Source organism: Zeus faber (assembly GCF_960531495.2).
Source record: "Zeus faber genome assembly, chromosome: 3".
In the NCBI taxonomy this organism is placed as follows: Eukaryota; Metazoa; Chordata; class Actinopteri; order Zeiformes; family Zeidae; genus Zeus; species Zeus faber.
In genome coordinates, this window is record NC_137190.1 from 21,946,109 (window position 1) to 21,968,520 (window position 22,412).

General features: G+C 43.0%; 5 protein-coding genes across 5 annotated transcripts; all 5 read right to left on the reverse strand.

The window, feature by feature from the left end:
- Positions 1 to 1,879: 1,879 nt before the first annotated feature.
- LOC307228529 (serum amyloid A-5 protein-like) lies at positions 1,880 to 2,600 on the reverse strand. Its single transcript, XM_079998214.1, has 4 exons — positions 2,582 to 2,600; positions 2,363 to 2,459; positions 2,125 to 2,263; positions 1,880 to 2,038 (listed from the first exon to the last, which is right to left on the reverse strand). The coding sequence occupies exons 2-4, from the start codon at positions 2,445 to 2,447 to the stop codon at positions 1,900 to 1,902; spliced, it is 363 nt and encodes a 120-aa protein (XP_079854340.1). The 5' UTR covers positions 2,448 to 2,459; positions 2,582 to 2,600; the 3' UTR covers positions 1,880 to 1,899.
- A 3,949-nt stretch (positions 2,601 to 6,549) lies between these two features.
- On the reverse strand, positions 6,550 to 7,294 carry LOC307228437 (serum amyloid A-5 protein-like; the record flags this gene model as incomplete). The annotated part of the gene is made up of 4 exons (XM_079998090.1): positions 7,236 to 7,294; positions 7,013 to 7,109; positions 6,775 to 6,913; positions 6,550 to 6,688 (listed from the first exon to the last, which is right to left on the reverse strand). Exons 2-4 carry the CDS (start codon positions 7,095 to 7,097, stop codon positions 6,550 to 6,552), a joined length of 363 nt encoding a protein of 120 aa, XP_079854216.1. The 5' UTR covers positions 7,098 to 7,109; positions 7,236 to 7,294.
- Positions 7,295 to 12,470: 5,176 nt separating this feature from the next.
- Positions 12,471 to 13,018, reverse strand: LOC307228094 (serum amyloid A-5 protein-like; the record flags this gene model as incomplete). Its single annotated transcript, XM_079997613.1, has 3 exons — positions 12,471 to 12,609; positions 12,696 to 12,834; positions 12,934 to 13,018. The coding sequence occupies 3 exons, from the start codon at positions 13,016 to 13,018 to the stop codon at positions 12,471 to 12,473; spliced, it is 363 nt and encodes a 120-aa protein (XP_079853739.1).
- Positions 13,019 to 17,118: 4,100 nt separating this feature from the next.
- Positions 17,119 to 17,666, reverse strand: LOC307228583 (serum amyloid A-5 protein-like; the record flags this gene model as incomplete). Its single annotated transcript, XM_079998290.1, has 3 exons — positions 17,119 to 17,257; positions 17,344 to 17,482; positions 17,582 to 17,666. 3 exons carry the CDS (start codon positions 17,664 to 17,666, stop codon positions 17,119 to 17,121), a joined length of 363 nt encoding a protein of 120 aa, XP_079854416.1.
- A 3,786-nt stretch (positions 17,667 to 21,452) lies between these two features.
- On the reverse strand, positions 21,453 to 22,198 carry LOC307228643 (serum amyloid A-5 protein-like; the record flags this gene model as incomplete). The annotated part of the gene is made up of 3 exons (XM_079998367.1): positions 21,453 to 21,789; positions 21,876 to 22,014; positions 22,114 to 22,198. 3 exons carry the CDS (start codon positions 22,196 to 22,198, stop codon positions 21,651 to 21,653), a joined length of 363 nt encoding a protein of 120 aa, XP_079854493.1. The 3' UTR covers positions 21,453 to 21,650.
- Positions 22,199 to 22,412: the final 214 nt, after the last annotated feature.

The following is a 22,412-nucleotide window of genomic DNA, read 5'->3' on the forward strand; positions in this document are numbered from 1 at the left end:
CTGCCCAGTGTTACGACCAAAAGTGTGGCGCAGGCGCTGTTTCAGGTCGTCTCCCGAGTCGGGATTCCGAAAGAAATCCTGACCGACCACGGCACAACCTTTATGTCACGTACACTTCAGGAACTTTATGAGTTACTGGGCGTCCGTTCAATTCAGATTCAGCATTTACCATCCCCGGACCGACGGCCTGGTGGAGCGCTTTAAAACACTGAAAAACATGATTTGAAAAATCACGACGATAGCCCTCATTGGGACAAGTTGTTGGACCCCCTGTTGTTTGTGGTGCGGGAGGTTCCCCAGGCCTCCAGGGGATTTTGTCCCTTTGAACTCCTCTTCGGCAGGAGACCCGGGGGGTGCTAGACCTAATTAAAGAAAACCAAGAGGAAGGTCCGAGCATCAGTAAGAACGAAATACAGTATGTTATGGACCTGAGAGCAAAGTTGCAGTGTCAGTGCCTCTTATACGACCGGGGGGCTCTACTCATATAATTTGCACTGGGAGACAAGGTGTTAGTGTTGCTCCCTACGTCCAGCTCTAAAATGCTCGTGAAGTGGCAAGGGCCTTTTGTTGTCACAGGGCGGGCTGTTGAGGTCGATTATGAGGTTGAACGGGCTGACAGGCAGGGGGCCACACAGATTTATCACCTAAACCTCTTAAAAGAATGGCCGGAGGGGTCCGTGGCTCTGGTCACGCCGGTCATTGTGCAGGATGAGTAGGTCCGGAGGTTCAAAGAGCGGCCGATCATACCGCAGCCCTGTTAAGTGACCATCTCTCCATCTCGCTGTACTTCAGGGTTGCTTCTCTGATCTGCCCTGCCATGCCTCACGTCCCTCATACACCACCATGTGGAGACGACTCTTGGGGTGAAGGTGCGCTCTCGGCCATATCGCCTGCCAGAGCACAATCGTGCAGGTGAAATTAGAGGCCATGCTGGACATGGGCGTAACAGAGGAGTCCACGAGTGACTGGTCTAGTCACAACATGCTGGTGGGTAAGCCCGATAGGTCGCTCCGGCTCTGTGTGGACTACCAAAGGGCGAATGCAGTGTCAAAGTTCGACGCCTACCCGATGCCCCGGGTCGATCAACTTCTCGACCAGTTAGATATGGCTTGTTTTTTCACCACACTCTATTTAACCTAGGGCCATTGGCAGATTCCCTTGTCTCAAGAGTCCAAGGAAAAACCTGTGTTCTCCACTCTGTTTGGCTGTGCTGCTTTCACACAGTTCCGGGTTGTTCGGTGCCCCAGCCACTTTTCAGAGACTCATGGACTGCGTCCTACATCCGCATGTAGCATACGCCACAGCCTACCGAGACGATATAGATAACCGAGATGAAGTGAGTTATGAAGTGAGTTCCTCAGGCATTTATTTTTCTTTTTCTATTTCAATTTGCGCTGGGGGGAGGGTACAATCCTATTAACGTGAGAATCGATCTTGAAAACGAGACGTAGTGTAGTGCATTCAAAGACGTGGCTGTTACACTGTAGGGTTGTACTTGTAACATACTTGATGTTGACATGTTACTTTCTTATCTTTCTTTAAAACCACACACACTTTGATCAATCAGATCAGAAATGCTCTGTTAGAATATTGATGTCTTTGACAAACTATTGGTCGCGTAACAATCTCCATCTGTTTGAAAGAAAATTTTAAATCTGGCATGGAAAGACATACAGCTCAATTGTTTTAGTATTTGCTTTGTATTTATTAAATCAGACGTTTAAATGTTACAACACTTCATGAATTATTAACAACAGGGCATTTTTTTATATTTTTGAACATAATGACTTGCAAAACATTTCTGCTATAACAATGCATGCATGCTCATTAATACAGTAGGATGAGGTTGCTCAGTGAGTGTCTTTACACTGCAAGCTTCTTCTCAGGGTGTTTCCATCCTCAGTACTTGTTGGGCAGTCCTTCAGGTCTGTAGCGGTTGGGATCACCTCCATTGCGTCCCCAGCGGTTCGCTTCCTGGTCAGCAGCTGAGTCCAAATGTCCCCGGCCACTGCTTCCCTGAACCATCTCTCTGGCATCACTAGAACACAGTCACACGCATTGAATGGACCGTCACCTCATGAAGAGAATTTAAATAAATGAAGTGAGCATTTATTCATTTGATACCTGATAACTGCAGCTGCCCATCTGCCCCCTGGTCCTCTTTGGGCAGCATCATGGTTTCCCCTGGCATGAAAGTATTTGTCTGAGTTCCTCCAGTTTGCCTCCCTCATGTCACCGTATGCACGCCACATATCACGAGCTCCTGATTAGGAAATAGAAAAGGTGTAAAAAGGGATAAATCATCTTCCATAAAGCGATAAACATTTACATATTTTCTGTCCAAAGTAAGTGAAGTTGTTACCTCCAGCAGCTTCCCTGGGGAAGTTGTACCACTGGGCCTGAGTTCCCACAGCCACAAGTAGAAGTCCTGCTAGGATCAGCTGCATGGTTGGAGATGTCTATGAACAAGATGAAGAGGAAAAATGTAAAACAATACAAAAATATACATTAACAAAAACTAACCTTCCTGCTTGTATACTGTAATTTGGTCAATTTATGTCATGTTAAGAATAAGCCTTACATATTTGATAGGATTTTGATGTATCTTGCAAGTTCGTTTTCCACTAATGTGCACTAATCTGTGTTCTCTTATATACTGTTGTTTTCAGGGGTGGCTGGTGGGTTTCTTCATGATGGAAATTCCACAGTTAGAAAGGAGGAGTTAAAATAACTTTCACCTTTATCCAAACAACTCAAGGTTATTCCCCATTTGTCCATCTGTAGTAATAACCAGGCTGATATTGCAGCAACTCCATGTAAACAAAGTCCATGTCTGCGATACACTTGTTATTGATTGTTTCTATAACTTTATTTACACAGGTTTTTAGCACTGTGCTTATTTCTTTAACTGTCACACATAGTCACACACACATTGTTATTACTAAATATTTTTTATAGGGACAGAACTAAAAACAAATTTTAGTAAAATAAAAATTTTACCTGCATCTCTTTTTTCTTATGTTACTCAACAAGTTTGGCCAAGTTGTATTACTTTGGCCTCCATCATAATTATTTTTTATTTTTGTATACAGTATAATTCTCTGAATATGCATGGGATAAACAATGCAATTGATTTTAGTCATAAGTGCAAGTTCGATTTTCTCATCGCATTTCTAAATCTGTTACTGTTTGTAAATATCTTCTGATGTCCACTTTCCCTCATCATAGCTCCCATCCAGTGTGCTCCAGTTGTCCACTAGGTGGCGCACTATCAGTTGTAGTGACCACATGTAAATCCATGAGGAAAGCCAAGCAGTGAGCACACCGTGGAAAGTACTGTCATTAGGCAGACAGTGAAAATTGTCCTAGACAGGACCTTTCGTGTCCTTTTTTAAAACGTAACAGAACAAACTGAATTTACTGGAAGACAAAAGACGGCTCAATGGGAAATCCACGGATTCCCTGCCCAGGGACACAATTTCCAAAACAAGCAGCCTTTCCTTAAAATAATCTTTACTACATACATGTATATTTATCCACCAATCAGAAAGATACAGCAGAATATTGTTGCCTTGCCAAACTTCTGGTCCTGTAAGGTGATCACTGATTAGGAGATATCACTCTTACTTTTCTGGATGAACTTTTGATATATTTTGGGTTTTCTGGAGGGAAGAGAGAGTAAATTAAACATCCTGAACGTTGGGGTCGCAACCTCACGTGGGGACAGTTTTTAATGCACACGTGATATTTTATCCATATATTTTACATTTAAAAATCTACCAATCAGAAAGATGAAGCAGAATATTATTGCCAAACTTCTGGTCCTGTAAGGGGATCACCGATGAGTAAATATCAATTTTTTTTTAACTTTTCTGTATTTACTTTTGATATATTACGTTTTTTTCTGGAGAGACGAGAGTAAATTAGAAATCCTCAACCTTGGGGTCGCAACCTCACGTGGGAATACTTTTTAATGCACATGGTTCCACAGAACATTTCCAAGACTGATATTTTTATATTTTATTCATATATTTTACATTTAAAAAAATGTTCAGTAGGTTTTAAATGTATCATAATTTCATATAATCCATTTGGAGCTCCCTCCATGTATTTGTTTATTTATTGTAAAATAAAAGTAGCCTCTGCAATACTGTGGGTAGAAAGAGTCAAGCACAATGTCCCTTGAACAATAGGAGCCTCTGATGTTCTTCAGGATGAAAACCAGGTTAGGTTTCAATGTCGCTGAACTTAGATTTCCATTCATAAAAAGGCAGCTGGGGTGCCTGGACAGGGCAGCCAGTTCCCCCCCGTGTTTAGCAGATGTCAAGCAGAAGTGTTGTTTTGACGGACAGCTCTTTTTAAAGGCATGATGTCAACTGGTTCAAAGCGCTCACCTGTGAGACAGTTCAGCACCTATGCCAGGTCCCATTTTGAGGGGAAAGCGTGACGGGGGTCGGATACGTTTTGCTCCCTGTAGGAAGTGTTTAATCGAAATAGCCGATGCATACATCTTAACAGTGGAAGGAGATAAATCCATGACCAATAACCACTGGAGATAGGAAAGCATATATTTTGCCGGGCAGGAGGTCCTTCGCACCGGCGTTAGAAAGATCTCCACTTCCCAGTGTACTGAGTGTTGGAAAAAGCTGCCCTGGCACTCTATCGTATTATTCACCACAGATGACAAGCCTCGTTGTTGTAGCCCCAACCTCTCAGGTACCGGGCCACCAGTGGCTTACTGAGAATCAGGCCCTGTTTTATCATTCCCTGTGCCCCGGAGATGGCACCCAGGAACCTGGGTATTGGCCATGTTTCGTCCGCCAGTAAATGGACCAGCTCCAATTACCATGTGTGTTCCGGGGCTACTGGGACAAGGCACGCTCTCTCCTCTCTCTCTCTCTCGTTAGCAGGTGGTCTACGAGGTGGATCGGAGGGAACCTGTGAAGCAGCTCGGGGGGGCCAGGGCGCGTGGGCAAACTCATCCACTCCCAGGAGGTGAAGGGAGAACCAGAGCATTGCTGAGTGTTCTGCCTGGTTCAAACAGGTCCACCCGTGCTTCTCCAAAGCGACGTCAGATCTGCCCAACTCCGTCTGGGTTCAGGTGTCACTCGCTCTCTGATGGTCCCCCGTGGGACGTCAGATCAGCCCCAACATTCTGTATTCCAGGAATGTAGAGAGCTCTCAGGCTGCGGAGATTGGCAGGCGCCCAGTGCCACAGTCTGGCTGCTAAGCGATGCAGGTTCGCCAACCTCACCCCGCCTTGTCGGTTGATATAAGCTGCTGCCTAAGCTGTTGTTTATCCTGACCAAAACGTCACAGTTCCTGAGGCAAACTGTTGTAGCACCAGGAGGACTGTATTTACTTCCAACACGTTCATGTGTTTGGACGCGGGATTCAGTCTCTCCCCTCCCACTGCTAAGCGGTGGCACGTTCCTCCCCATCCCTCCAGGGACGCATCCATGAAGATGGTCACGTGACTGGACATGCTTCCCAGGGGGACGCTGAGGGCCAGGGAACAGCCATTTCCTTAGTGGTTCAAGTCGGCATCGATGGAGGCTGGGGTCGTCAGAAAACCTTTTTTGTGACATACAGCATCGACGTCAAAGACAGATACACAGATACTCTTTAAATCAGTGAAGGGCTGTACGTGAGTCAGATGATTTGGCTCATCTCAGCAATAAGAGCCGACTCTTCTGTTCTTCATTAAGTACCACTTCTGGCTTTTATATTTCAGCCAAATTTAGCAATGTTTTGACCGTCGATTGGTATGTGTGCACTTGTATCAGTTCAATTATTCAATGTTATTATACTAAGCCTTACTGTTTCCAGAATACTTATACAGACACATACATTTCAATGTAATAAGTATGACATAACATGAAACAAAAAAACATTTGTTGTCAGAAAACATCTGTTCAGAAATGTTTTTTGTTATTCCTCATGCATTTCTTTTTCTTTTTCTTTATCTATTTCAATTTGCGCTGGGGGGAGGGTATCGATCCTATTGACGTGAGAATCGATCTTCAAAACGAGATGTAGTGTCGGTAGTATCGATACTTTTGATATAGATCCACCCACCCCTATGGTAACAGTGAGCTCCAGCATTCAGACGCGTGGCTGTTACACTGTAGGGTTGTACTTGTATCATACTTGATGTTTACATGTTGGTGATACTTTCTTATTTTTCTTTAAAACCACACACACTTTGATCAATCAGATCAGAAATGCTCTGTTAGAATATTGATGTCTTTGACAAACTATTGGTCCCGTAACAATCTCCATCTGTTTGAAAGAAAATTTTAAATCTGGCATGGAAAGACATACAGCTCAATTGTTTTAGTATTTGCTTTGTATTTATTAAGTCAGACATTTAAATGTTACAACGCTTCATGAATTATTAACAACAGGGCATTTATTAATATTTTTGAACATAATGACTTATAAAACATTTCTGCTATAACAATGCATGCATGCTCATTAATACAGTAGGATGAGGTTGCTCAGTGAGTGTCTTTACACTGCAAGCTTCTTCTCAGGGTGTTTCCATCCTCAGTACTTGTTGGGCAGTCCTTCAGGTCTGTAGCGGTTGGGATCACCTCCATTGCGTCCCCAGCGGTTCGCTTCCTGGTCAGCAGCTGAGTCCAAATGTCCCCGGCCACTGCTTCCCTGAACCATCTCTCTGGCATCACTAGAACACAGTCACACGCATTGAATGGACCGTCACCTCATGAAGAGAATTTAAATAAATGAAGTGAGCATTTATTCATTTGATACCTGATAACTGCAGCTGCCCATCTGCCCCCTGGTCCTCTTTTGGCAGCATCATGGTTTCCCCTGGCATGAAAGTATTTGTCTGAGTTCCTCCAGTTTGCCTCCCTCATGTCACCGTATGCACGCCACATATCACGAGCTCCTGATTAGGAAAGAGAAAAGGTGTATAAAGGGATAAATCATCTTCCATAAAGCGATAAACATTTACATATTTTCTGTCCAAAGTAAGTGAAGTTGTTACCTCCAGCAGCTTCCCTGGGGAAGTTGTACCACTGGGCCTGAGTTCCCACAGCCACAAGTAGAAGTCCTGCTAGGATCAGCTGCATGGTTGGAGATGTCTATGAGCAAGATGAAGAGGAAAAATGTAAAACAATACAAAAATATACATTAACAAAAACTAACCTTCCTGCTTGTATACTGTAATTTGGTCAATTTATGTCATGTTAAGAATAAGCCTTACATACTTGACAGGATTTTGATGTATCTTGCAAGTTAGTTTTCTACTACTGTGCACTAATCTGTGTTCTCTTATATACTGATGTTTTCAGGGGTGGCTGGTGGGTTTCTTCATGATGGAAATTCCACAGTTAAAAAGGAGGAGTTAAAATAACTTTCACCTTTATCCAATCAACTCAAGGTTATTCCCCATTTGTCCATCTGTAGTAATAACCAGGCTGATATAACTCCATGTAAACAAAGTCCATGTCTGCGATACACTTGTTATTGATTGTTTCTATAACTTTATTTACACAAGTTTTTAGCACTGTGCTTATTTCTTTAACTGTCAAACATAGTGACACACACATTGTTATAACTAAATATATATATTTTAGGAACAGAACTAAAAAACAATTTTAGAAAAATTAAAATTTTACCTGCATCTCTTTTTTCTTATGTTACTCAACAAGTTTGGCCAAGTTGTGTAACTTTGCCTCCATCATAATTATTTTTTTTTATGTATACAGTATAATCCTCTGAAGATGCATGGAATAAATAATGTAATGATTTTAGTCACAAGTGCAAGTCAAATTTTCTCATCGCATTTCTAAATCTGTTACTGTTTGTAAATATCTTCTGATGTCCACTTTCCCTCATCATAATTCCCATCCAGTGTGCTCCAGTTGTCCACTAGGTGGCGCACTATCAGTTGTAGTGACCACATGTAAATCCATGAGGAAAGCCAAGCAGTGAGCACACCGTGGAAAGTACTGTCATTTGGGCAGACAGTGAAAATTGTCCTAGACAGGACCTTTCGTGTCCTTTTGTTTAACTAAACAGAACAAACTGAATTTACTGGAAGACGAAAGATGGCTCAATGGGAAATCCACGGATTCCCTGCTCAGAGACACAATTTCCAAAACAAGCAGCCTTTCCTTAAAATATCTTTACTACATACATGTATATTTATCCACCAATCAGAAAGATAAAGCACAATATTGTTGCCTTGCCAAACTTCTGGTCCTGTCAGGTGATCACTATCTCGGAAATATCACTGTTTTTGTTTTTACTTTTCTGGATAAAATGTTGATATATTCTGGGGTTTTTTCCGGAGAGACGAGAGTAAATGAGACATCCTCAACCTTAGGGTCGCAACCTCAACACTTTTTAATGGACATGGGACCACAGGACATTTCCAAGACTGATATATTTATGTTTTATTCATATATCTTACATCTAAATAATTGTTGAGTAGGTTTTAAATGTATCATAATCTTATATAAACCATTTGGAGCTCCCTCCATGTATTTGTTTATTTAATGCAAAATAAAAGTGCCCTTTGCAATACTGTATTTCACATGAAGTTTCCAACTATTCAGTGTAGAATGTATGCACTTTGACCAGTAATGCACTGTCACCTCTGAAACTACAGTAAGAAAGATTTTTATTGAGGTTCATTCTGTTGTTTATAGGCTGAGATGTGAATTACAATCCATAGATTAGAAGTGATGGCTCCAAAGTAAAAAATCTTACTCAATGTTTCCAACTGCTGTTGCCGCGAAAGGTTTGTGACCTAAAAATGGAGTCATTGGCCAAAACAGGTTGAGGAAGCCTGGATTGTTAGAAATGCCCTGAATGCCTGTAATTTGTTGAACGGAAACCATTTAGGTTTTCAATTGATACTACTTAGAATTATGGTTTGGTTGTTTTTTTTCCAGTTTCTAGTGTTGTATTGATATTTTTAATAATTGATTTAGTCAGTGAGGTTGATTTGACCCTTGAATGATAGTCATCTTACTCTAACTTAAGTTCTATGATCACAGGCAAAGTCCTCAGGCTTCGCCCTTATTGGCTTCCCCCGCATGCATGCGTGTCTTACTGAAATTTTGGATGTACCCATCAGCCTATCAGCTGTGACCTGCCCCTATAAAAGGGCCCTGCGCCCGCTATTCTGCTTCCCAGGGATCTTAAGCGACCCCAGGAACACAGCAGGGCAGGAAAAGCTGGAGGGCTTTGCCAATGAACATAGAACTTGAGTTAGAGTGAGCTAACTATCGTTCTATTTCACAAAGGCTCTGTCCTCTAGCTTCGTCCTTATTGGCATACCACACGCCCTGCTGTCAAGACCCAAGGCAATAGCTCTGGCGGTACAGCTAGCCAACTTATAGGCATAATCACTTCCAAGACACAACAGAGCAGCGGGAACGTTATACTCATACCCAGAGTCCCACTTAAAAATAGCATTGTGATGCACACCATTTGAGAAGGCTTACAATGTATCTGGACCAATAGTTAAACAAATCCCGCACTGGGACTGTCCATCCTCATTTGCATACTGGATAAATGGATAACTCTAACTTATCCGCCTAATGTAGTCAGTGTTAGCACTCGACAACAGACGCTGTGCAGAGCACCTAGGAGGACAGAGATCCTCTAGATAAATCCAGTAGATTAAATCTGAAAAAGGGGCATGGTGACGCCCATGACGCTGCCATGCAAATGTCCTACACTGATACACCTCCAAACAGGGCAGTGGACGACACTCTGCAGCAAGTTTTGCCACCTGGCACTCTGCAAGCTTCACTCCACTTGCAGAGTGTCAGGGGGCAAAACGTACCCAATTTCCGTGTAGGCTTGTGCGATGCCGTCACACTCTTCTTCTTCTTCTTCTTCTTTCGGCTGCTTCACTCCTGCTGGAACCCTTCTGTCACAGATCACTCCGGACACTGTTCTCCACCCCCTCCACCCTGCCTGCACTCTCTTCTTCACCTCTCTCCCGCACTCTCCGCTGCTTTGGATGATCAACCCCAAGTACTTGTATTCCCTCCGTCTTCTCCACCTACACTCCTTGCATTCTCAGCTTTTCTCCACCCTCCCTCCCATTCAGGCACATGTATTCTGTCTTACTCCTGCTGACTTTCATTCCTCTTCTCTCTAACGCATGCCTCCACTTCTCCAGGCTCTCCTCAACCTGCTCCCTACTCTCGCTACAGATCGCAATGTCACCCACGAACATCATAGTCCACGGAAACTCCTGCCTGATTTCATCTGTTAACCTGTCCATCACCATTGCAAACAAGAAAGGGCTCAGAGCTGATCCTTGATGCGATCCCACCTCCACTTTGAATGCCTTTGTCACGCCTACTGCACACCTTACTACTGTCTGACTGCCCTCATACATATCCTGTAGCACTCTTACGTACTTCTATGCGAAGAGCGTCGTTGAGGCCCCTCCCCCTAGTCCAGTCCCGCTTGAAAGACTCAGTATAGACGTCATCGGGCCGTTTGACCGCAGTGCCCGCGGGTATCATTTTGTGTTAATCCTAGTGGATTATGCGACCCGGTACCCCATAGCAGTGCCCCTGCCCAGTGTTACCACCAAAAGTGTGGCGCAGGCACTGTTTCAGGTCGTCTCCCGAGTCGGGATTCCGAAAGAAATCCTGACCGACCAGGGCACAACCTTTATGTCACGTACACTTCAGGAACTTTATGAGTTACTGAGCGTCCGTTCAATTCAGATTCAGCATTTACCATCCCCGGACCGACGGCCTGGTCGAGCGCTTTAAAACACTGAAAAACATGATTCGAAAAATCACGACGATAGCCCTCATTGGGACAAGTGGTTGGACCCCCTGTTGTTTGTGGTGCGGGAGGTTCCCCAGGCCTCCAGGGGATTTTGTCCCTTTGAACTCCTCTTCGGCAGGAGACCCGGGGGGTGCTAGACCTAATTAAAGAAAACCAAGAGGAAGGTCCGAGCATCAGTAAGAACGAAATACAGTATGTTATGGACCTGAGAGCAAAGTTACAGTGTCAGTGCCTCTTATACGACCGGGGGGCTCTACTCATATAATTTGCACTGGGAGACAAGGTGTTAGTGTTGCTCCCTACGTCCAGCTCTAAAATGCTCGTGAAGCTGCAAGGGCCTTTTGTGGTGACAGGGCGGGCTGTTGAGGTCGATTATGAGGTTGAACGGGCTGACAGGCAGGGGGCCACACAGATTTATCACCTAAACCTCTTAAAAGAATGGCCGGAGGGGTCCGTGGCTCTGGTCACGCCGGTCATTGTGCAGGATGAGTAGGTCCGGAGGTTCAAAGAGCGGCCGATCATACCGCAGCCCTGTTAAGTGACCATCTCTCCATCTCGCTGAACTTCAGGGTTGCTTCTCTGATCTGCCCTGCCATGCCTCACGTCCCTCATACACCACCATGTGGAGACGACTCTTGGGGTGAAGGTGCGCTCTCGGCCATATCGCCTGCCAGAGCACAATCGTGCAGGTGAAATTAGAGGCCATGCTGGACATGGGCGTAACAGAGGAGTCCACGAGTGACTGGTCTAGTCACAACATGCTGGTGGGTAAGCCCGATGGGTCGCTCCGGCTCTGTGTGGACTACCAAAGGGCGAATGCAGTGTCAAAGTTCGACGCCTACCCGATGCCCCGGGTCGATCAACTTCTCGACCAGTTAGATATGGCTTGTTTTTTCACCACACTCTATTTAACCTAGGGCCATTGGCAGATTCCCTTGTCTCAAGAGTCCAAGGAAAAACCTGTGTTCTCCACTCAGTTTGGCTGTGCCGCTTTCACACAGTTCCGGGTTGTTCGGTGCCCCAGCCACTTTTCAGAGACTCATGGACTGCGTCCTGCATCCGCATGTAGCGTACGCCACAGCCTACCGAGACGATATAGAGAACCGAGATGAAGTGAGTTATGAAGTGAGTTCCTCAGGCATTTATTTTTCTTTTTCTATTTCAATTTGCGCTGGGGGGAGGGTACAATCCTATTAACGTGAGAATCGATCTTGAAAACGAGACGTAGTGTAGTGCATTCAAAGACGTGGCTGTTACACTGTAGGGTTGTACTTGTAACATACTTGATGTTGACATGTTACTTTCTTATCTTTCTTTAAAACCACACACACTTTGATCAATCAGATCAGAAATGCTCTGTTAGAATATTGATGTCTTTGACAAACTATTGGTCCCGTAACAATCTCCATCTGTTTCAAAAAAATTTTTAAATCTGGCATGGAAAGACATACAGCTCAATTGTTTTCGTATTTGCTTTGTATTTATTAAGTCAGACATTTAAATGTTACAACGCTTCATGAATTATTAACAACAGGGCATTTTTTTATATTTTTTAACATAATGACTTGCAAAACATTTCTGCTATAACAATGCATGCATGCTCATTAATACAGTAGGATGAGGTTGCTCAGTGAGTGTCTTTACACTGCAAGCTTCTTCTCAGGGTGTTTCCATCCTCAGTACTTGTTGGGCAGTCCTTCAGGTCTGTAGCGGTTGGGATCACCTCCATTGCGTCCCCAGCGGTTCGCTTCCTGGTCAGCCGCTGAGTCCAAATGTCCCCGGCCACTGCTTCCCTGAACCATCTCTCTGGCATCACTAGAACACAGTCACACACATTGAATGGACCGTCACCTCATGAAGAGAATTTAAATAAATGAAGTGAGCATTTATTCATTTCATACCTGATAACTGCAGCTGCCCATCTGCCCCCTGGTCCTCTTTGGGCAGCGTCATGGTTTCCCCTGGCATGAAAGTATTTGTCTGAGTTCTTCCAGTTTGCATCCCTCATGTCACCGTATGCACGCCACATATCACGAGCTCCTGATTAGGAAAGAGAAAAGGTGTATAAAGGGATAAATCATCTTCCATAAAGCGATAAACATTTACATATTTTCTGTCCAAAGTAAGTGAAGTTGTTACCTCCAGCAGCTTCCCTGGGGAAGTTGTACCACTGGGCCTGAGTTCCCACAGCCACAAGTAGAAGTCCTGCTAGGATCAGCTGCATGGTTGGAGATGTCTATGAACAAGATGAAGAGGAAAAATGTAAAACAATACAAAAATATACATTAACAAAAACTAACCTTCGTGCTTGTATACTGTAATTTGGTCAATTTATGTCATGTTAAGAATAAGCCTTACATATTTGATAGGATTTTGATGTATCTTGCAAGTTAGTTTTCCACTAATGTGCACTAATCTGTGTTCTCTTATATACTGTTGTTTTCAGGGGTGGCTGGTGGGTTTCTTCATGATGGAAATTCCACAGTTAGAAAGGAGGAGTTAAAATAACTTTCACCTTTATCCAAACAACTCAAGGATATTCCCCATTCGTCCATCTGTAGTAATAACCAGGCTGATATTGCAGCAACTCCATGTAAACAAAGTCCATGTCTGCGATACACTTCTTATTGATTGTTTCTATAACTTTATTTACACAGGTTTTTAGCACTGTGCTTATTTCTTTAACTGTCACACATAGTCACACACACATTGTTATTACTAAATATTTTTTATAGGGACAGAACTAAAAACAAATTTTAGTAAAATAAAAATTTTACCTGCATCTCTTTTTTCTCATGTTACTCAACAAGTTTGGCCAAGTTGTATTACTTTGGCCTCCATCATAATTATTTTTTATTTATGTATACAGTATAATCCTCTGAATATGCATGGGATAAACAATGCAATTGATTTTAGTCATAAGTGCAAGTTCAATTTTCTCATCGCATTTCTAAATCTGTTACTGTTTGTAAATATCTTCTGATGTCCACTTTCCCTCATCATAGCTCCCATCCAGTGTGCTCCAGTTGTCCACTAGGTGGCGCACTATCAGTTGTAGTGACCACATGTAAATCCATGAGGAAAGCCAAGCAGTGAGCACACCGTGGAAAGTACTGTCATTAGGCAGACAGTGAAAATTGTCCTAGACAGGACCTTTCGTGTCCTTTTTTAAAACGTAACAGAACAAACTGAATTTACTGGAAGACAAAAGACGGCTCAATGGGAAATCCACGGATTCCCTGCCCAGAGACACAATTTCCAAAACAAGCAGCCTTTCCTTAAAATAATCTTTACTACATACATGTATATTTATCCACCAATCAGAAAGATAAAGCAGAATATTGTTGCCTTGCTAAAACTTCTGGTCCTGTAAGGTGATCACTGATTAGGAGATATCACTCTTACTTTTCTGGATGAACTTTTGATATATTTTGGGTTTTCTGGAGGGAAGAGAGAGTAAATTAAACATCCTGAACGTTGGGGTCGCAACCTCACGTGGGGACAGTTTTTAATGCACACGTGATATTTTATCCATATATTTTACATTTAAAAATCTACCAATCAGAAAGATGAAGCAGAATATGATTGCCAAACTTCTGGTCCTGTAAGGGGATCACCGATGAGTAAATATCAATTTTTTTACTTTTCTGTATTTACTTTTGATATATTACGTTTTTTTCTGGAGAGACGAGAGTAAATTAGAAATCCTCAACCTTGGGGTCGCAACCTCACGTGGGAATACTTTTTAATGCACATGGTTCCACAGAACATTTCCAAGACTGATATTTTTATATTTTATTCATATATTTTACATTTTAAAAAATGTTCAGTAGGTTTTAAATGTATCATAATCTCATATAATCCATTTGGAGCTCCCTCCATGTATTTGTTTATTTATTGTTAAATAAAAGTAGCCTCTGCAATACTGTGGGTAGAAAGAGTCAAGCACAATGTTCCTTGAACAATAGGAGCCTCTGATGTTCTTCAGGATGAAAACCAGGTTAGGTTTCAATGTCGCTGAACTTAGATTTCCATTCATAAAAAGGCAGCTGGGGTGCCTGGACAGGGCAGCCAGTTCCCCCCCGTGTTTAGCAGATGTCAAGCAGAAGTGTTGTTTTGACGGACAGCTCTTTTTAAAGGCATGATGTCAACTGGTTCAAAGCGCTCACCTGTGAGACAGTTCAGCACCTATGCCAGGTCCCATTTTGAGGGGAAAGCGTGACGGGGGTCGGATACGTTTTGCTCCCTGTAGGAAGTGTTTAATCGAAATAGCCGATGCATACATCTTAACAGTGGAAGGAGATAAATCCATGTCCAATAACCACTGGAGATAGGAAAGCATATATTTTGCCGGGCAGGAGGTCCTTCGCACCGGCGTTAGAAAGATCTCCACTTCCCAGTGTACTGAGTGTTGGAAAAAGCTGCCCTGGCACTCTATCGTATTATTCACCACAGATGACAAGCCTCGTTGTTGTAGCCCCAACCTCTCAGGTACCGGGCCACCAGTGGCTTACTGAGAATCAGGCCCTGTTTTATCATTCCCTGTGCCCCGGAGATGGCACCCAGGAACCTGGGTATTGGCCATGTTTCGTCCGCCAGTAAATGGACCAGCTCCAATTACCATGTGTGTTCCGGGGCTACTGGGACAAGGCACGCTCTCTCCTCTCTCTCTCTCTCGTTAGCAGGTGGTCTACGAGGTGGATCGGAGGGAACCTGTGAAGCAGCTCGGGGGGGCCAGGGCGCGTGGGCAAACTCATCCACTCCCAGGAGGTGAAGGGAGAACCAGAGCATTGCTGAGTGTTCTGCCTGGTTCAAACAGGTCCACCCGTGCTTCTCCAAAGCGACGTCAGATCTGCCCAACTCCGTCTGGGTTCAGGTGTCACTCGCTCTCTGATGGTCCCCCGTGGGACGTCAGATCAGCCCCAACATTCTGTATTCCAGGAATGTAGAGAGCTCTCAGGCTGCGGAGATTGGCAGGCGCCCAGTGCCACAGTCTGGCTGCTAAGCGATGCAGGTTCGCCAACCTCACCCCGCCTTGTCGGTTGATATAAGCTGCTGCCTAAGCTGTTGTTTATCCTGACCAAAACGTCACAGTTCCTGAGGCAAACTGTTGTAGCACCAGGAGGACTGTATTTACTTCCAACACGTTCATGTGTTTGGACGCGGGATTCAGTCTCTCCCCTCCCACTGCTAAGCGGTGGCACGTTCCTCCCCATCCCTCCAGAGACGCATCCATGAAGATGGTCACGTGACTGGACATGCTTCCCAGGGGGACGCTGAGGGCCAGGGAACAGCCATTTCCTTAGTGGTTCAAGTCGGCATCGATGGAGGCTGGGGTCGTCAGAAAACCTTTTTTGTGACATACAGCATCGACGTCAAAGACAGATACACAGATACTCTTTAAATCAGTGAAGGGCTGTACGTGAGTCAGATGATTTCGCTCATCTCAGCAATAAGAGCCGACTCTTCTGTTCTTCATTAAGTACCACTTCTGGCTTTTATATTTCAGCCAAATTTAGCAATGTTTTGACCGTCGATTGGTATGTGTGCACTTGTATCAGTTCAATTATTCAATGTTATTATACTAAGCCTTACAGTTTCCAGAATACTTATACAGACACATACTTTTCAATGTAATAAGTATGACATAACATGAAACAAAAAAACATTTGTTGTCAAAAAACATCTGTTCAGAAATGTTTTTTGTTATTCCTCATGCATTTCTTTTTCTTTTTCTTTTTCTATTTCAATTTGCGCTGGGGGGAGGGTATCGATCCTATTGACGCGAGAATCGATCTTCAAAACGAGACGTAGTGTCGGTAGTATCGATACTTTTGATATAGATCCCCCCACCCCTATGGTAACAGCGAGCTCCAGCATTCAGACACGTGGCTGTTACACTGTAGGGTTGTACTTGTATCATACTTGATGTTTACATGTTGGTGATACTTTCTTATTTTTCCTTAAAACCACACACACTTTGATCAATCAGATCAGAAATGCTCTGTTAGAATATTGTTGTCCTTGACAAACTATTGGTCCTGTAACAATCTCCATCTGGTTGAAAAACATTTGTAAATCTGGCATGGAAAGACATACAGCTCAATTGTTTTAGTATTTGCTTTGTATTTATTAAATCAGACGTTTAAATGTTACAACACTTCATGAATTATTAACAACAGGGCATTTTTTTTTATTTTTGAACATAATGACTTACAAAACATTTCTGCTATAACAATGCATGCATGCTCATTAATACAGTAGGATGAGGTTGCTCAGTGATTGTCTTTACACTGCAAGCTTCTTCTCAGGGTGTTTCCATCCTCAGTACTTGTTGGGCAGTCCTTCAGGTCTGTAGCGGTTGGGATCCCCTCCATTGCGCCCCCAGCGGTTCGCTTCCTGGTCAGCAGCTGAGTCCAAATGTCCCCGGCCACTGCTTCCCTGAACCATCTCTCTGGCATCACTAGAACACAGTTACACGCATTGAATGGACCGTCACCTCATGAAGAGAATTTAAATAAATGAAGTGAGCATTTATTCATTTGATACCTGATAACTGCAGCTGCCCATCTGCCCCCTGGTCCTCTTTGGGCAGCGTCATGGTTTCCCCTGGCATGAAAGTATTTGTCTGAGTTCCTCCAGTTTGCATCCCTCATGTCATCGTATGCACGCCACATATCACGAGCTCCTGATTAGGAAAGAGAAAAGGTGTATAAAGGGATGAATCTTCTTCCATAAAGCGATAAACATTTACATATTTTCTGTCCAAAGTAAGTGAAGTTTTTACCTCCAACAGCTTCCCTGGGGAAGTTGTACCACTGGGCCTGAGTTCCCACAGCCACAAGTAGAAGTCCTGCTAGGATCAGCTGCATGGTTGGAGATGTCTATGAACAAGATGAAGAGGAAAAATGTAAAACAATACAAAAATATACATTAACAAAAACTAACCTTCCTGCTTGTATACTGTAATTTGGTCAATTTATGTCATGTTAAGATTAAGCCTTACATATTTGACAGGATTTTGATGTATCTTGCAAGTTAGTTTTCTACTAATGTGCACTAATCTGTGTTCTCTTATATACTGATGTTTTCAGTGGTGGCTGGTGGGTTTCATCATGATGGAAATTCCACAGTTAAAAAGGAGGAGTTAAAATAACTTTCACCTTTATCCAAACAACTCAAGGTTATTCCCCATTTGTCCATCTGTAGTAATAACCAGGCTGATATTGCAGCAACTCCATGTAAACAAAGTCCATGTCTGCGATACACTTGTTATTGATTGTTTCTATAACTTTATTTACACAAGTTTTTAGCACTGTGCTTATTTCTTTAACTGTCACACATAGTGACACACACATTGTTATTACTAAATATATATATTTTAGGAACAGAACTAAGAAACAATTTTAGTAAAATTAAAATTTTACCTGCATCTCTTTTTTCTTATGTTACTCAACAAGTTTGGCCAAGTTGTGTAACTTTGCCTCCATCATAATTAGTTTTTATTTGTACAGTATATACAGTATAATCCTCTGAAGATGCATGGAATAAATAATGTAATTGATTTTAGTCACAAGTGCAAGTCAAATTTTCTCATCGCATTTCTAAATCTGTTACTGTTTGTAAATATCATCTGATGTCCACTTTCCCTCATCATAGTTCCCATCCAGTGTGCTCCAGTTGTCCACTAGGTGGCGCACTATCAGTTGTAGTGACCACATGTAAATCCATGAGGAAAGCCAAGCAGTGAGCACACCGTGGAAAGTACTGTCATTTGGGCAGACAGTGAAAATTGTCCTAGACAGGACCATTCGTGTCCTTTTGTTTAACTAAACAGAACAAACTGAATTTACTGGAAGACGAAAGATGGCTCAATGGGAAATCCACGGATTCCCTGCTCAGAGACACAATTTCCAAAACAAGCAGCCTTTCCTTAAAATAATCTTTACTACATACATGTATATTTATCCACCAATCAGAAAGATAAAGCACAATATTGTTGCCTTGCCAAACTTCTGGTCCTGTCAGGTGATCACTATCTCGGAAATATCACTGTTTTTGTTTTTACTTTTCTGGATAAAATGTTGATATATTCTGGGTTTTTTTCCTGGAGAGACGAGAGTAAATTAGACATCCTCAACCTTAGGGTTGCAATCTCAACACTTTTTAATGGACATGGGACCACAGGACATTTCCAAGACTGATATATTTATGTTTTATTCATATATCTTACATCTAAATAATTGTTGAGTAGGTTTTAAATGTATCATAATCTTATATAATCCATTTGGAGCTCCCTCCATGTATTTGTTTATTTAATGTAAAATAAAAGTGCCCTTTGCAATACTGTATTTCACATGAAGTTTCCAACTATTCAGTGTAGAATGTATGCACTTTGACCAGTAATGCACAGTCACCTCTGAAACTACAGTAAGAAAGATTGTTATTGAGGTTCATTCTGTTGTTTATAGGCTGAGATGTGAATTACAATCCATAGATTAGAAGTGATGGCTCCAAAGTAAAAATCTTACTCAATCTTTCCAACTGCTGTTGCCGCGAAAAGTTTGTGACCTAAAAATGGAGTCATTGGCCAAAACAGGTTGAGGAAGCCTGGATTGTTAGAAATGCCCTGAATGCCTGTAATTTGTTGAACGGAAACCATTTAGGTTTTCAATTGATACTACTTGGAATTATGGTTTGGTTGTTTTTTTTTCCAGTTTCTAGTGTTGTATTGATATTTTTAATAATTGATTTAGTCAGTGAGGTTGATTTGACCCTTGAATGATAGTCATCTTACTCTAACTAAAGTTCTATGATCACAGGCAAAGTCCTCTAGCTTCGCCCTTATTGGCTTCCCCCGCATGCATGCGTGTCTTACTGAAATTTTGGATGTACCCATCAGCCTATCAGCTGTGACCTGCCCCTATAAAAGGGCCCTGCGCCCGCTATTCTGCTTCCCAGGGATCTTAAGCGACCCCAGGAACACAGCAGGGCAGGAAAAGCTAGAGGGCTTTGCCAATGATCATAGAACTTGAGTTAGAGTGAGCTAACTATCGTTCTATTTCACAAAGGCTCTGTCCTCTAGCTTCGTCCTTATTGGCATACCACACGCCCTGCTGTCAAGACCCAAGGCAATAGCTCTGGCGGTACAGCTAGCCAACTTATAGGCATAATCACTTCCAAGACACAACAGAGCAGCGGGAACGTTATACTCATACCCAGAGTCCCACTTAACAATAGCATTGTGATGCACACCATTTGAGAAGGTCTACAATGTATCTGGACCAATAGTTAAACAAATCCCGCACTGGGACTGTCCATCCTCATTTGCATACTGGATAAATGGATAACTCTAACTTATCCGCCTAATGTAGTCAGTGTTAGCACTCGACAACAGACGCTGTGCAGAGCACCTAGGAGGACAGAGATCCTCTAGATAAATCCAGTAGATTAAATCTGAAAAAGGGGCATGGTGACGCCCATGACGCTGCCATGCAAATGTCCTACACTGATACACCTCCAAACAGGGCAGTGGACGACACTCTGCAGCAAGTTTTGCCACCTGGCACTCTGCAAGCTTCACTCCACTTGCAGAGTGTCAGGGGGCAAAACGTACCCAATTTCCGTGTAGGCTTGTGCGATGCCGTCACACTCTTCTTCTTCTTCTTCTTCTTTCGGCTGCTTCACTCCTGCTGGAACCCTTCTGTCACAGATCACTCCGGACACTGTTCTCCACCCCCTCCACCCTGCCTGCACTCTCTTCTTCACCTCTCTCCCGCACTCTCCGCTGCTTTGGATGATCAACCCCAAGTACTTGTACTCCTCCGTCTTCTCCACCTACACTCCTTGCATTCTCAGCTTTTCGCTGCCCTCCCTCCCATTCAGACACATGGATTCTGTCTTACTCCTGCTGACTTTCATTCCTCTTCTCTCTAACGCATGCCTCCACTTCTCCAGGCTCTCCTCAACCAGCTCCCTACTCTCGCTACAGATCGCAATGTCATCCACGAACATCATAGTCCACGGAAACTCCTGCCTGATTTCATCTGTTAACCTGTCCATCACCATTGCAAACAAGAAAGGGCTCAGAGCTGATCCTTGATGCAATCCCACCTCCACTTTGAATGCCTTTGTCACGCCTACTGCACACCTTACTACTGTCTGACTGCCCTCATACATATCCTGTAGCACTCTTACGTACTGGGAGACTTACGTAGAGACTCATGGACTGCGTCCTGCATCCGCATGTAGCGTACGCCACAGCCTACCGAGACGATATAGAGAACCGAGATGAAGTGAGTTATGAAGTGAGTTCCTCAGGCATTTATTTTTCTTTTTCTATTTCAATTTGCGCTGGGGGGAGGGTACAATCCTATTAACGTGAGAATCGATCTTGAAAACGAGACGTAGTGTAGTGCATTCAAAGACGTGGCTGTTACACTGTAGGGCTGTACTTGTAACATACTTGATGTTGACATGTTACTTTCTTATTTTTCTTTAAAACCACACACTTTGATCAATCAGATCAGAAATGATCTGTTAGAATATTGATGTCCTTGACAAACTATTGGTCCTGTAACAATCTCCATCTGGTTGAAAAACATTTGTAAATCTGGCATGGAAAGACATACAGCTCAATTGTTTTAGTATTTGCTTTGTATTTATTAAGTCAGACGTTTAAATGTTACAACACTTCATGAATTATTAACAACAGGGCATTTTTTTTTATTTTTGAACATAATGACTTACAAAACATCTTTGCTATAACAATGCATGCATGCTCATTAATACAGTAGGATGAGGTTGCTCAGTGAGTGTCTTTACACTGCAAGCTTCTTCTCAGGGTGTTTCCATCCTCAGTACTTGTTGGGCAGTCCTTCAGGTCTGTAGCGGTTGGGATCCCCTCCATTGCGTCCCCAGCGGTTCGCTTCCTGGTCAGCAGCTGAGTCCAAATGTCCCCGGCCACTGCTTCCCTGAACCATCTCTCTGGCATCACTAGAACACAGTCACACGCATTGAATGGACCGACACCTCATGAAGAGAATTTAAATAAATGAAGTGAGCATTTATTCATTTGATACCTGATAACTGCAGCTGCCCATCTGCCCCCTGGTCCTCTTTGGGCAGCATCATAGTTTCCCCTGGCATGAAAGTATTTGTCTGAGTTCTTCCAGTTTGCATCCCTCATGTCACCGTATGCACGCCACATATCACGAGCTCCTGATTAGGAAAGAGAAAAGGTGTATAAAGGGATAAATCATCTTCCATAAAGCGATAAACATTTACATATTTTCTGTCCAAAGTAAGTGAAGTTTTTACCTCCAACAGCTTCCCTGGGGAAGTTGTACCACTGGGCCTGAGTTCCCACAGCCACAAGTAGAAGTCCTGCTAGGATCAGCTGCATGGTTGGAGATGTCTATGAACAAGATGAAGAGGAAAAATGTAAAACAATACAAAAATATACATTAACAAAAACTAACCTTCCTGCTTGTATACTGTAATTTGGTCAATTTATGTCATGTTAAGAATAAGCCTTACATATTTGACAGGATTTTGATGTATCTTGCAAGTTAGTTTTCCACTAATGTGCACTAATCTGTGTTCTCTTATATACTGTT

What these genes read in the sequence shown, in the direction of transcription:
- LOC307228529 (XM_079998214.1), bottom strand. Translation starts at nt 2,447, where the DNA reads ATGCAGCTGATCCTAGCAGGACTTCTACTTGTGGCTGTGGGAACTCAG. An exon ending in CCCCAGGGAAGCTGCTGGAG is followed by an intron (nt 2,264 to 2,362) that starts GTAACAACTTCA and finishes TTTCCTAATCAG; the next exon opens with GAGCTCGTGATATGTGGCGT. An exon ending in TGGGCAGCTGCAGTTATCAG is followed by an intron (nt 2,039 to 2,124) that starts GTATCAAATGAA and finishes ACTGTGTTCTAG; the next exon opens with TGATGCCAGAGAGATGGTTC.